This window comes from Mauremys mutica, chromosome 13, assembly GCF_020497125.1.
Source record: "Mauremys mutica isolate MM-2020 ecotype Southern chromosome 13, ASM2049712v1, whole genome shotgun sequence".
Classification (NCBI taxonomy): Eukaryota; Metazoa; Chordata; order Testudines; family Geoemydidae; genus Mauremys; species Mauremys mutica.
In genome coordinates this window covers 30042399-30057385 of record NC_059084.1, presented here as the reverse complement: position 1 = coordinate 30057385, position 14987 = coordinate 30042399, and the positions used below count along the sequence as shown (strand labels likewise).

The 14987-nt window shown below is 49.0% G+C and overlaps 1 protein-coding gene across 4 annotated transcripts in view; it reads left to right on the top strand.

The window, feature by feature from the left end:
• Positions 1–14987, top strand: part of RBL1 (RB transcriptional corepressor like 1) — a 129250-nt gene that overhangs the window by 65672 nt on the left and 48591 nt on the right. For all 4 annotated transcript variants that reach the window (XM_044985794.1, XM_044985796.1, XM_044985793.1 and 1 more), the window contains 3 exons: positions 10071–10235; positions 10455–10590; positions 11969–12235. In XM_044985794.1, coding sequence (XP_044841729.1) covers positions 10071–10235; positions 10455–10590; positions 11969–12235 — 568 coding nt within the window. The remainder of the gene's footprint in view (positions 1–10070; positions 10236–10454; positions 10591–11968; positions 12236–14987) is intronic.

Genomic DNA, 14987 nt, shown 5'->3' with positions numbered 1-14987 from the left:
GGCTGGGTTCAAGCCGTCCCTCCCCTGGCAGGTCCCCATGTGGGTTCCCTGAGCACCAGCATGGCACTAAATAGGCTGCTGCATGGCTGCGCAGCTTACAGGGAACTTAGTTCTTTACACTCAATATTAGATTACCTCTTAGAACTTAAAAGGTCTGGCCTCTCCATGAGTTTAATACGAGTACTCCTCTCTGCTGTCACAGCTTTTCACCACAAAGTGGATCAGCGTTCTGTGTTTGCTCACTTGTCCACCAAATGTTTCCTCAAAGGCCTCACCAATGTCTACCCAGAACTACGTGATCCTACCACATCATAGGACCTCAGCCTAGTCCTTTGGACCGTCACTGTTTCCCCGTTGGAACCCATGGCTACATGCTCACTACTATACCTTTCCATGAAGATTGCATTTCTAGTGGCCGTTACATCTACCAGACGTGTAGGAGAGTTGGGTGGTCTCATGGCAGCCCCCCCATGCGCGCTTTTTTTTTTAAAAGATAAAGTATCCCTGATACTGCACCTCAAGTTTTTAACCTAAAGTCATCTCAGCCTTCTACCTTAATCAATCCATTTACCTACTGACATTCTACCCCAGACCGCACGAGGATAGAAGGTGGTAGTCCACACTTCATACTCTCGACATACGGAGAGCATTGGCCTTTTATATAGTGTGATATAGCATGGCCAGAGGGCAGCAGGAGAGTGATAGATGGGAGATATGTAAGCCCCAGGATGAGAGCCTTATTCCCTGTAGAGGGAAGAGAGGCTGCTACAGATTAATTAGAGCACCTGAAACCAATTAAGCCAATTAGAGCACCTGAAGCCAGTCACCTGATGATAAAAAAAAAAAAAAAAACGCTGCTTCAGTCGGACAGTTGGAGAAGCAGAGGGACTCTACAGACACAAGGGGTTGGGAGAAACTTGGCCCAAGCGGAGAAAGGGCAGGAAGCCCCACAAACTGAAGGGCCGGAGAGGGAAGGAATCGCTAGTTCAAGTGGTTCACCGCTATTCCTAGGGCCCCTGGGCTGGGACCCAGAGTAGAGAGTGGGCCTGAGTCCCTCCCTCTCCACTCCCCTTTTCTGGGACACTAGTGGGACAGTTGATACCCCAGTTCAGGGGTGAGAAACGGTGCCCTGAACCCCCCCCCCACGAGGAGAAAGTGCGGGACCCATCTTAATAGTGCTGGCAATTTGCCACAATAGACAGAGCAGGATCATTTCATAAATCAGCCAGACTGTTTGTCTCCATCCCTGAACGCTCCAAAGCGAGTGCCGTATCCAAACAGAGGCTCTCCAAGAGGATCTCTGTTAGCATAAATCTATGCTATCACTTGATGGATCACTATCCCTAAATGGCTCACTTGATGATTTTCTGTTCCTTCCCTCTGGGGCACCTGGCATTAGCCACTGTTGGAAGACAGGATACTGTGCTAGATGGACCTTTGGTCTGACCCAGTATGTCCGTTCTTACATACCACCAATGTGACCGACAACCTCCTATGGGGATTTGCATGCATTCCACCAGAGCCCTATTGACCTCTGTTGCTTTCCTTAACAACGTGCCCATCATGGACATCTGTAGGGCTGCAACCTGGGCCTCAGTCCATACCTTTACGAAGCATTACGCGTTAAGACAACTGGCAACGTCCGATGTCTCTTTTGGACTCACTATACTATCTGCTCTCACAATTTCAACTCCGAAGACTCTCCTTCCATTGGAGGGCACTGCTCTGAAGTCACCTAAAGTGGAGCACCCACAGGGACAGCACTTGAAGAAGAAAAGAAAGTTACTCACCTTGTGCAGTAATGGAAGTTCTTCGAGATGTGTCCCCCAGTGGGTGCTCCACTACCCTTCCTCTTCTTTTCTACTTTGGGGTTTATTACTTGGTCTCTGCAGTAAAGAAGGAATAGAGCCAGCACCAGTTGACCGCTTCAAGCAGTGTGAGATGAGGACTGCACATGTGCAACCCAACCGGGCACTGCTACCAAAAATCTCTGATTACGAGCACAGGGGCGCACGAACACCTAAAGTCGAGCAACCACAGGGACACACATCTCGAAGAACCTATGTTACTGCACAAGGTGACTAACTTTCTCTTCCACAGCATTGGTTTACACTTGAATCACACTTCCTATTTGATATCGGCTCTTAAACCACACTCATCACTGTATTGTCTCAGAGCATTAAGTGACGTGACTAATATCTGTCATGTCAGGTTGTTCTTTGTAAGGCTAGCTTCACAACCGTAAGGGCTTTAACCTTTTTTCAAATGAAGTTTTAAATTGATGGGTAATGGTATTTGTGAACATTACCTAGTTATAAAGTGGTAGAGCATCTATTAAAAACCAATTTAACATTTACTGGTAACGTAAACTGTAAATGATGCAAAGAATCCTGTGGCACCTTATAGACTAACAGACGTTTTGCAGCATGAGCTTTCGTGGGTGAAAGTGCACTTGCATCTGAAGAAGTGGGTATTCACCCACGAAAGCTCATGCTGCAAAACGTCTGTTAGTCTATAAGGTGCCACAGGATTCTTTGCTGCTTTTACAGATCCAGACTAACACGGCTACCACTCTGATACTTGTAAATGATGGTGTACGTGTATATATAATCACCATTTCATATGAAGCCTGTTATACTGGATCTTAAAATTCTGTGAAGAACTAAACTATATTTTCACTCAGTAAAGATGGAGGAGGAGAGGGAGAAAGAAACAGTTCTTCTTCGAGTGATTGCTCGTATCCATTCCAGTTAGGTGTGTGCGCGCCGCATGCACATTCGTCGGAAGACTTTTACCCTAGCAACACTCAGTGGGTCGGCTGGGCGCCCCCTGGAGTGGCGCCACCATGGCCCCGGATGTATACCCCAGCCGACCCTCCCACTCCTCAGTTCCTTCTTACCGCCCGTGTCGGTCGTTGGAACAGTGGAGTGCGGCTTAGCTGACCTCCACCTCCCTAGCATTCTCATAGTTCTCGTTCTCTTTGTGTATATAGTTGTAGATATAGTTGAAATTTAGATAAGTGTAGTTATTTATTAATTGTTAAGTTAGTAATTAGTAGGTTTAGTCGGGTTCGGGGCTTAGCCCCTCCCCGCACCGGGACCGGAGCACATGCCCGGCTCCCCGGGGTTTAAGCCGTGCTCGGCTTTCCACAGGCCGATGCCCACAGGGATCCGCACGACTCCTGTCTGAAGTGCCTCGGCGAGTCGCACTTAACAGCTAAGTGCCCAATTTGCAAGTCCTTTAAGCCACGCACTAAAAAGGAGCGGGACATTAGGGTTAAACAGCTCCTTATAGAGGCGGCTCTCACCCCTTCGTCCTCGGCACCGAGCGCGGCTCCATCGGACTTGAGGAGCACCTCATAGGCACCGGGTCGCACCGGTACGCCTAAGCCCTCGGCACCGGACATCGCCGGCACCAAAACCAGGCCTGAGGCACTCGCTCTCATCAAGAGCAAAAAAGACTAAGACCCCTGCCGCTCCGGCACCGCCCGATGCGCGGCACGAGGGCACGGCTCAGCTGCACTGCCCGGCGCCCGCTCCCGCCGCGGCATCTGCTAAGCCGGCGCCGTCGACTCCGGTCCGGCAAGGGCCGTCGAGTCCAGCACCCGGCACCCGCCGTGGTTGAGCTTGTCATACCATCCACGCCGGAGGTATGTGAAGTGGCTAAGGACCTGATCGCGCTGACAGACCCGGCACCGCTGGTGCGGGTAATTCAATCAATTGGAAAGCCGGCCCTCATTCGTCCAGCTTCTATCAGCGCACCTGACCGGCACCGCTCTTGATCGCGGTCCCGCAGGCGATCCAGATCCCGGCACCGCTCTTGATCGTTGTGCCGCTCGCAGTCCCGGCACCGCTCCACCACGCGGCGCCGGTCCGACTCGCGGCACCGTTCTACGTCCCGGTCGCCGTCCTACTACTCACAGCACCGATCACGGTCTAGGCACCGCTCCCAGCACCGCTCACCTAGGAGCCGCTCACGGCGCCGCTATTCCAGGTCCCGGTCGACCTCCCGGCACCAGGCCGGTCGCAGGTCCCGGTCTAGATCTCAGCACCAAGATTCTTCACGGCACCGGTCCCCCTTCCGTAAGAACACCAGGTCTGTGGGGACATCCGCCCAAGGCTTCTCTGCTCCTCCATGGCCATCCAGGCATCCGTCGGTACCGTCCCAAGCGGGCAGTTACTACTCACAAGACCGCGATGCAGATGTGCCTGAGGACCTGTCTCAAGAAGCCCATTCTCAAGCGCAGGGTGCTCAGCAGTGGCCCTTTTGGACACCATGGGCGTACCATCAGGCCCAAGGTGCTCCTCTGGTTCCCTCACGTGCTGCCTCATCGGAGCACCGGGCCCCAGAGGCCACGGTTAGTCGTCCCCCACCAGCTGGCACAGACGACCAGTTGGCTCAAGCGTCCACCTCGCCGGCGCAGCTTGAGCAGGAACCACCACAGGACCAAGGGGAGGTACAGGACCCCCTTGTCCCCGGCGGCTCGTCCTCCTCACCGGACAAGGCAGTGGCAGGCACATCGGCCTCGAGCCCGCCTCCAATAGACTCACGGCGCACCAGGACCTCCTCAGGAGAGTTGCTCTCAATATAAATCTGCAGGTGGAGGAGGTCCCAGAGGTTGAGGATCCCGTCGTCAGCATCCTTACAGCTGACGCGCCCACTAGGGTGGCTCTGCCCTTTATTAAGACTATACAAGCCAAGGCAGACACCTTGTGGCAGTCGCCGGCCTCCATTCTGCCAAAGGCGAAGGGGGTCGAGCGTAAGTATATGGTACCATCCCGGGGGTACGAGTACCTGTATATACATCCTCCTCCTTCCTCCCTGGTGGTCCAGTCCGTCAATGAAAGGGAGCGTCATGGACAGCAAGCCCTGGCCCCAAAATCCAAAGAAGCCAGAAGGATGGACCTTCTAGGCTGGAAGGTGTATTCGGCGGGTGCCTTGCAACTCCGAATAGCGAATCAGCAAGCTCTGCTGAGTCGCTACGACTATAACACCTGGGCGGAGATGAGCAAGTTCCGGGAGTTGCTTCCTCAAGACTCCCGCCAGGAATTCAAGGCCTTTCTGGCCACCTTTTTCCCTTCCTCCAGGGCCTCCCTGGATGCAGCGGACTCTGCAGCCAGAACCTTAGCGTCCGGTATCACCATGAGGCATATTTCCTGGCTGCAAGCCTCCACTCTTCCGCCGGAACTCCAATATACCATCCAGGACTTACCCTTTGAGGGTAAGGGCCTATTTTCGGAGAAAACTGACCCTAGACTCCAGACCTTAAAGGACAACAGGGTCACTATGCGGAACCTGAGCATGCATACCCCCGTGACCCAGCGTTGCATTTTCCACCCCCAGACCTTCCGTCCGTACTCTGTGCCTAGGCAGAGGCAGGATTCTGACAGGCGCCGAGGGCGTGGTGGCCACAGACGATATTCTGGTCCTCAAACGGATCAAAGCCGCGGCCCCTCCAAGCCACAGGCGGGTCCGAAGTCGTCCTTTTGAAGATGCGCCCGAGGACAGCATAGCACTCCTCCTTCGGGATCCTTTCCCTCCCTTCTCCAACCGCCTCTCTTATTTTTTCTCTGCATGGTCCCACCTGACTTCGGACATCTGGGTCCTGCGCACCGTGAAGCAAGGATACCACCTCCAATTTGCTTCAACCCCGCCTTACCACCCCACCTCCCAGTCCCTCTTCAGGGACCCCTCTCACGAGCAATTCCTCTTGCAAGAGGTCCAGACGCTCCTCACCATCGGAGCGATAGAGGAGGTGCCAAAGGAGGAATGGGGCAAAGGGTTTTACTCCCGTTACTTCCTGATCCCCAAGTCAAAAGGGGGTCTCAGGCCTATCCTAGACCTACGGGGCCTCAACAAATTCCTGATAAAGTTAAAATTCCGGATGGTCTCCCTGGGGACCATTATCCCGTCCTTGGATCCCGGAGACTGGTATGCTGCCCTCGACATGAAGAACGCTTACTTTCACATAGCCATTTTTCCTCCGCACAGGAGATACCTCCGCTTTGTAGTGGACCATCAGCATTTCCAATTTGCGGTCCTTCCCTTCGGCCTCTCCACAGCGCCTCGAGTGTTCACGAAATGCATGGCGGTGGTCGCCGCCCACCTCCGTCATCAAGGGCTCCACGTGTACCCATACCTGGACGACTGGCTCATCAAGGGAGCCTCCCAGGAGCAAGTGAGGGTACATATACGAGTGGCAAAGGACCTGTTTGCACGTCTCGGCCTAATGCTCAACGTGGCCAAATCCACCCTGGTCCCCACTCAGAGGCTGGACTTTATAGGAGCTACCTTGGATTCCACTCTGGCCAAAGCCTGTCTGCCTCAGCCAAGATTCCTGGCAATGTCCGCGATCATCCGCAGTCTGCATGCCTTTCCCACGACCTCGGTCCACACTTGCCTCGGTCTCCTAGGCCACATGGCGGCATGTACATACGTTACCAAATTCGCCAGGCTCTGCCTCCGTCCGCTTCAAATATGGCTCCATTCGGTGTACCGTCCGGGCAGGGATGTGATGGACACGTTAGTCACCATCCTGCCGAGTACACTGCACTCCCTCGACTGGTGGCTGAACCCCTCCATGGTGTGTGCGGGGTTACCGTTCCACCCACCGCAGCCCACCCTGTCTCTGACGACAGATGCGTCATCCCTCGGCTGGGGAGCCCACCTCGGTCGCCTGCACACCCAAGGCCTGTGGTCATCAGAGGAGCTCTCCCTCCACATAAATGTCCGAGAGCTCAGAGCGGTTCGCCTGGCATGCCAAGCATTCCGCAAGCTTCTGTATGGCCATTGTGTCTCCGTGTTTACGGACAACACAACGGCCATGTATTACATAAACAAGCAGGGAGGGACCCGCTCTTCCCCTCTTTGCCTCGAAGCCATCAATCTATGGGAATTTTGCATAGCTCATGCGGTACACCTGGTGGCATCCTTTCTCCTGGGAGTTCGGAACACTCTTGCGGATCGGCTGAGCAGATCCTTTCTGTGTCACGAGTGGTCCATAAGACCGGACATTATCCATGCAATCTTCCGCAAGTGGGGCTTTCCCCAGGTGGATCCATTCGCCTCTCGCCCAAACAGGAAGTGCCAAGTGTTCTGCTCGTTCCAGGGTCATTCACCAGGCTCGATCTCGGACGCATTCCTCATTCCGTGGAAGCACCAGCTGCTTTATGCATTCCCTCCGTTCCCGCTGCTGCACAGGGTCCTGTTAAAACTCCGGCAGGACAGGGCACATCTAATACTGATTGCCCCAGCGTGGCCCAGGCAGCCCTGCTACACCACACTCCTCAGCCTCTCCGTAGCCACACCGATCACCCTCCCCCTCTGCCCGGACCTTATAACCCAGGAGCACGGCACTCTCCGTCACCCAGACCTTCCAGCCCTCCACCTCATGGCGTGGCTCCTGCGTGGCTAGTCGCCTCGGAGTTGCGCTGTTCCGCCCTTGTGCAGCACGTTCTGCTCAGTAGTAGGGAACCTTCCACTCAGTCTACATATTCGGCCAAATGGAAGCGTTTCTCAGCCTGGTGTGCGTCACAGGCCCTTACGCCTTCCGGGACCCCCATTCCAGTCATTCTGGACTACATCTGGCAGCTTAAGCAGCAGGGCCTTGCCATATCCTCCCTAAAAGTTCACTTGGCGGCCATATCTGCTTTCCATCCTGGAGAGGCTGGTCACTCTGTGTTCTCTCACCCGGTGGTCGCTAGGTTTAGGAAGGGACTGGAATGCCTCTACCCTCAAGTTCGTCGTCCTGCCTCCACCTGGGACCTCAACCTGGTATTAAACAAGCTTATGGGTCCCCCCTTCGAGCCGCTGGCAACCTGCTCTCTACTGTACCTATCATGGAAGACAGTTTTTCTGGTGGCCATCACTTCGGCCAGGCGGGTCTCCGAACTTCGAGCACTCACTCTAGACCCCCCTTACACTGTCTTTCATAAGGACAAGGTTCAGTTGCGGCCACATCCCGCCTTTCTCCCTAAGGTGGTTTCGGCCTTCCATACTAATCAGGACATCTTCCTCCCAGTTTTCTTCCCTAAACCTCATTCCTCCTCACGGGAGCAGCGGTTACACTCCTTAGATGTCTGCAGGGCGCTCGCATTTTATATTGACCGCACAAGGCCCTTCCGTAAATCTGTCGAAGAAAAACTCAGTTCTCGCTTTTTGTTTGGGTGCAGCAAAATCAAATACTTTATTATTTCTCCAGTAATTACAATGGAGGGAGAGAGTGCCATAGGACACAGGGTCGCCCCAGTCCTGGACAGGTCTCTCAACTGGTAAACAATTACATCAAGCCTTTATACCTTTGTTACAGACAATTTCTAGCAATCATGGAGACAGTAAAAAGCAACAAATACATTTTGTTTATACATAGCAGAGAGGCTTATCTTATTTGTCTCTTTCTTAAGAAAAGCAAGCCTGCATTTTGGTTAGTGATTGCAAGGTCGTAATAACTTTGTACACAGTTCTTGTCCTGTCGCCTCGCACTATCTTTGCTCCTACAAATCTCACGTCATTAGGGTTACAGTATGGCCTGACTCTTGCTAACTGACTGACACGCATTAAAATCCGCTTCAAATCCTTATTGAAGCTTTCCCTGCTTCCACAAATCCCCCCAGCTTTTCGTGGCAGTGGCGGACCGTATGAAAGGCCTCCCCGTCTCAGCACAGAGGATCTCCTGGTGGCTAACAGCATGCATATGCACATGCTATGACTTGGCCCATGTCCCAGCAGGCCACCTCACTGCCCATTCTACCAGGGCTCAGGCTTCCTCTGCCGCGTTCCTGGCACGCGTACCGATCCAGGAGATATGCCGTGCGGCGACCTGGTCTTCGGTCCACACGTTTGCTTTGCACTATGCTCTAGTCCAGCGATCTAGAGACGACGCGGCCTTCGGCTCGGCGGTTTTGCATTCCGCCATGTCTCTCTCCGACCCCACCGCCTAGGTAAGGCTTGGGAATCACCTAACTGGAATGGATATGAGCAATCACTCGAAGAAGAAAAGACAGTTACTCACCGTTGTAACTGTTGTTCTTTGAGATGTGTTGCTCATATCCATTCCAAACCCACCCTCCTTCCCCACTGTCGGAGTAGCCGGCAATAAGGAACTGAGGAGTGGGAGGGTCGGCTGGGGTATATATCCGGGGCCATGGTGGCGCCACTCCAGGGGGCGCCCAGCCGACCCACTGAGTGTTGCTAGGGTAAAAGACTTCCGACGAACGTGCACGCGGCGCGCGCACACCTAACTGGAATGGATATGAGCAACACATCTCGAAGAACAACAGTTACAACGGTGAGTAACCGTCTTATATATGACAAAGCAGGAAATGTCTTCATAGATTCTAAGGTCAGAAGGGACCGTTATGATCGTCTAGTCTGAACTCCTGTATAACAGAGGTCCTCTGAGACTTGGAATCAGATGGAAAATTGATGTAGGGAAACTATTCCAGACCACAGGATTCCAGCATAGAATGCTTTTGCACTAGCTATGGCAAGATGGTATGTTTTGGGGTGAGGGGAGTGTGTGGGATGAGGAGAGGTATCAGGAAGAGGAGCAGAAACATGCAAGGTATGTAATAGAAGCTGGAGCTTTTAAAAACAAGGAGGGAGGGTTGAACTGGACCCGAAATGAATGGTCAGTTGATGAGTGCACTATGCTTTCTAGCCTGTTCCCATAGTCTCAGTCATAAACACACCCAGGCCATTTTCCTTTCATCACATGTATCTTTTTATTCCACGGTTCTTTTTTAAACAGAACACGACACAGGCATATTGCAGCAGGAGCTTTCCACACTGTTTCTCTCCTTTGTACAGCTCAATTTCTGAGCTCCCCCTCCTGCTTCCTGTTCCTTCCACTTACATTCTCCCAAATTACTACCAGTTGTATCAATAGTATAGTAATTACCACCCAGGTACTCATAATCCCCCAACAGAAAATAGCTAATTGTTCCCAGTTGTGCTGGCAACCTTTTCTGAACTGCAGGTGCTACAGCTAGCATTTGGTCAGAGTGGAGTTAAGGATGGGTGAGGTGGCTTTGGTTTAGCACGGCTGATTAAACTGCCTTGCTTCCCTTTAGGTGATTGAAGTATTGATTCGGTCTGAGGAAGGACTCTCCAGAGACATGGTGAAGCACCTCAACAACATTGAAGAACAGATTCTGGAGAGTCTAGCCTGGACCAGTGACTCTGCCCTATGGAAAGCTCTACAAGCCTCAGAAAACAAGGTCCCAACCTGTGAAGAAGTATGTTGAAGGGAAAATAAATTGCCAGAAAATGCAAGTGTACTCGTTTTCCAGGACTGATATTTTGCATAGGATATTAATCAAATGCAACAATTTATCCAGTAATGAAATAATTATGAAAACCAAGACCGTGTTCTCTGACATCCTTTTTTAATAATAGTAGATGGTATGAAGAGGCGAAGTTTATTTATTCTTAAACTGACATCTCTTATATCCCAGGTAATATACCCAAGTAACTTTGAAGCCAGTAATGGAGGAAGTGGACTAGGGCACCTCCCTATGATGCCAATATCGCCTATTGTGCATCCCCGAGTGAAAGAGGTTCGCACAGATCTTGGTGGAAGTTTACGACGGGGTAAGTTTGAGATGAGTTCTGATGTTTGTAGTATATAGTATTTCAAACCATTCATAGTAATACATAGAGAAATCCTGGGTGTCTTTGAATTGTGTTTGCTTAGAATCTTAGTCATTTGGCTTTTCAAACTTTTTGTATGGAAATCTTCTCCCTAGATCTCTCTGGCTTTGTCTCCATAACACTCAATTGCTTGTGCTTCTGTCAGTTGTATTGCAGTGAGTGACGCACCAGTGTTTATGTCCACATTGCCTACCCTGAATCAGTAATATTTGCCTTTGTGCCTTTTCTAGGGTTGTCTATACTGATTCAGATGGCGTAGCTGTAATCCTTGACAGCTGGTAGCTCTGCTTCTCCTGCTGTTCTAATCTGTTCAGTAGTTCGCTACCCAGTTTGGTTCTGTCCTGTATTTTCTATCTTTATGCCTCCATTCTCAGATTTGATAGGTCAGTTTTCTTTTGAAAAAGAAAAAATACTATCCTCTCTCTCATTAGTTCTTAAATGGACACTTATTTTTAACCCAAAAAAAACCCCACAACCAACAACTTGGACTTGCTGTTTTTTCACAAAAAGGCAAACAGTTCTTTACACTGGATTGTATGACCTGTCATTACCATTCAAAGAAATTTACAGAAAGTAAAGAAGCATACTGAAAGGGGAGAAGAGCAGAGCTTGAAAAAATGCACCTACCTCTGCTGACAAGGAAATGTCTTCTGGGAGTGGGTGAAAGCTAGTAGCAGAGTGAAACTTCCAAGTTTTAGCCAGTTTCACTTTGCTGTTTACCCAGAAACTCTTCTGCTTTGTGGGATGGAGAGGGACACACACCGTGTAGTATCTTGAGCTGCAGGAGGTTATCATGTGCTTCCAAAGGGTTCCATGAAGCAGAAGAGTGAAACTGATATTGTATTGATCAGTTCAACTGCTTCCACTCATGCTATTGGGCAGCAGCAAAAGTGAGCAGAGTTTGTGAGCAGAAGTAGAGATATAGGGATGAGCTAAGGGAGAGAAGATTCAAGCTGGGTAGTAGTGAGGGGATTAAAGAGGAAGAGACAGAGAAACAAGATGTCCAAGCAGCTAGAGCACAGGAAAAATGTGACTGGAGGAGGAAGAGGTCTCCATTGCTTTCCACTGGCTAAGAATCCAAACATATTGTCAATCAAATGAAATGGTTTGGGAATAGTGGAGAATAAGGGGAAGCAATTGAAAGGCTAGAGGACTTTGATCTGTGTATTATGGTGCTACTGTTCTGTCAGTGGAAGGTTTCTTGTGATTCTGACTTCTCTTTGTAGCTTGGAGACTAGCAGTTCTCTCATTTTGGAAATTGTATTTCTATTAAACTGTTGCATATTGTAGTGATGATTTTTCCTCTCTTGCATATTAGACATGCAGCCATTGTCTCCGATCTCTGTTCATGAGCGCTACAGCTCTCCTACAGCTGGAAGCGCTAAGAGAAGGCTCTTTGGCGACGACAGCCCAAAAGACGTGCAGATAGAAAAGGTTCTCTCTGAAGGAACGAAGTTGAAAATTGCCCCAGCTTCAAGCGTTGCTGCTGAAAATGTCTCTCTCTCACCGGGACAGACAATTTTGACCATGGCAACAGCTACTGTAACAGGGACAATGGGACAGAAAGTTACAATCCCACTGCATGGTAAGATATCCATTCATTTTACTTCATTGCAGTTTATAACGATGCTGAATGCTTTACTATGTCCTTTTTCTGGGGTTTGGTTGTACTATCAAACACAATGTAGATTCAGTTTGGAGGGCTTTGCATTTTAAACAAGTAACATCTAAAGACAATTGTTTTGAAAAGAAAAATTAAGAGAAAGTATACTTTGCCATCCCTAGTGCTTATTATTGCATGGACTAGTATCTGGACAAAGACTTGTTGCTTACAAATTATCCTGGTAATGCATCCACTGCAGGCTGGGGCAGGGTTTGTGAAGTTGTTGCTTTGCAAATTTTGCTTCATCACAGATGAAGCCTTATGAAGATGTATGATACAAGTAATTCTTGGGGATTTAATATGCTTAGGTCCTCAGGTATAGCTGTATCCTTATCTGTTTTCCTATCTGTTTACTCAGTATATCATGATTTTACTTAAGGATAAGGGGATTTAGATTTTAAAAACAAATTGATACATGAAAGATTCAGAGTACTTGACTCTGACAGATTGAAGTTAAGAACATAAGAACATAAGAAAGGCCGTACCGGGTCAGACCAAAGGTCCATCTAGCCCAGTATCTGTCTACCGACAGTGGCCAATGCCAGGTGCCCCTGAGGGAGTGAACCTAAAAGGCAACGATCAAGTGATCTCTCTCCTGCCATCCATCTCCATCCTCTGACGAACAGAGGCTAGGGACACCATTCTTACCCATCCTGGCTAATAGCCATTTATGGACTTAGCCACCATGAATTTATCCAGTCCCCTTTTAAACATTGTTATAGTCCTAGCCTTCACAACCTCCTCAGGTAAGGAGTTCCACAAGTTGACTGTGCGCTGCGTGAAGAAGAACTTCCTTTTATTTGTTTTAAACCTGCTGCCTATTAATTTCATTTGGTGACCCCTAGTTCTTGTATTATGGGAATAAGTAAATAACTTTTCCTTATCCACTTTCTCAACATCACTCATGATTTTATATACCTCTATCATGTCCCCCCTTAGTCTCCTCTTTTCCAAACTGAAGAGTCCTAGCCTCTTTAATCTTTCCTCATATGGGACCCTCTCTAAACCCCTAATCATTTTAGTTGCTCTTTTCTGAACCTTTTCTAGTGCTAGAATATCTTTTTTGAGGTGAGGAGACCACATCTGTACACAGTATTCGAGATGTGGGCGTACCATGGATTTATATAAGGGCAATAATATATTCTCAGTCTTATTCTCTATCCCCTTTTTAATGATTCCTAACATCCTGTTTGCTTTTTTGACCGCCTCTGCACACTGCGTGGACATCTTCAGAGAACTATCCACGATAACTCCAAGATCTTTTTCCTGACTTGTTGTAGCTAAATTAGCCCCCATCATGTTGTATGTATAGTTGGGGTTATTTTTTCCAATGTGCATTACTTTACATTTATCCACATTAAATTTCATTTGCCATTTTGCCATTTTGTTGCCCAATCACTTAGTTGGCTGTATGGTCTCTAAATTAAATTAAATTCAGAAACCATTATATGGTTGTGATGCCAAGAGAAGCAAATTCTTTGACTGAGAGCCATGCTGCCAAACATGGGGAAACCACGTGCTTGAAAGTTATCGTGCAGTGCACAACAATCTGTGGAATACAACTGAGACACTTAGCTTTGCCTTCTTTTCTGAAGATTCCTAGACAGAAGTGACTTGGCAGTCATAATGTCTATCTCACTAATACAGGAATACGTTCCACTGCACTCCCTGTACTACTTTATTACCTATGCTTGTACTTGCAGCACCCTACAACTGCATTGCAAGGTATCATGCCCTGAGTGTTCAATTTTAGCAGTCTCCCAGCTGATCTTAATAGATAGTAATTGCTATACTGGTGTATAGGGTGAGAGGCAGTCTCTCGATACCTTGGCTCCACACCATTTAGGCTTTGAATATGATTACCAACATCTTGAATTACAGCCAGAAGCAAACAGGAAGCCTATGTAAAGACTTGATCTTAGGTCCTGTGTTTGGGGCATCCTGCAGCAGTTGGGAGGAAGGCAGAAGGGTTCTGCAGTAGCTGGAGGAATTAGTTCTAGGACACATTTTGTCCCAATTGATGGTAACACAGGTGTGGATGACTGTGTGAGATCCAGATTGAAGAAGAATGGTCCATGATCAATGACAAACTCACCCACACTATGGGTCACCAATGCAGTTTGAGTCAAAGAGCAGCAATAAATCCAATGAGACCTTGAGGTCAGATATTACACACTTTTTAGCTGATGAAGACACACCATTGGCTTAATCCCCCATCTCCTTCCCCTTACCAGGAAACAAAACTGCAGGTTTTCCCAGCTTGAATCTTCATCCAGCTCTCTGTATTGTATACTGGCAGAGTAAAGACACTATAGATGCCATATTATTTGAGATGGTGGCAAAGAGCTGAGTATTGTTATACTGATGACCCAGTAGTCCAAACTCTTGATCTTTCCAAATGGCTTAATAGGAATGTCAGACAGAAGGGATTACAAATGGTATGCTGTGGAACCCTGCATTTGCGGGGCCAAGGGAAGAAGAGATTGCCCAGCACTACCCTTTTTGGATGCTTCTGAGAAGAAGTAAAACTAAAAGATTCCTCAGTCTACTCCTGCAATATCTTGCAGGCAAGTCAGTCAGACCATACAGTTACAATGTTATCCAGAGCTGCTGGTAAATCTTGTTAAAATCAGCTTGGGAACTTTACCTTTTGCATCATCACAAGATCATCCAT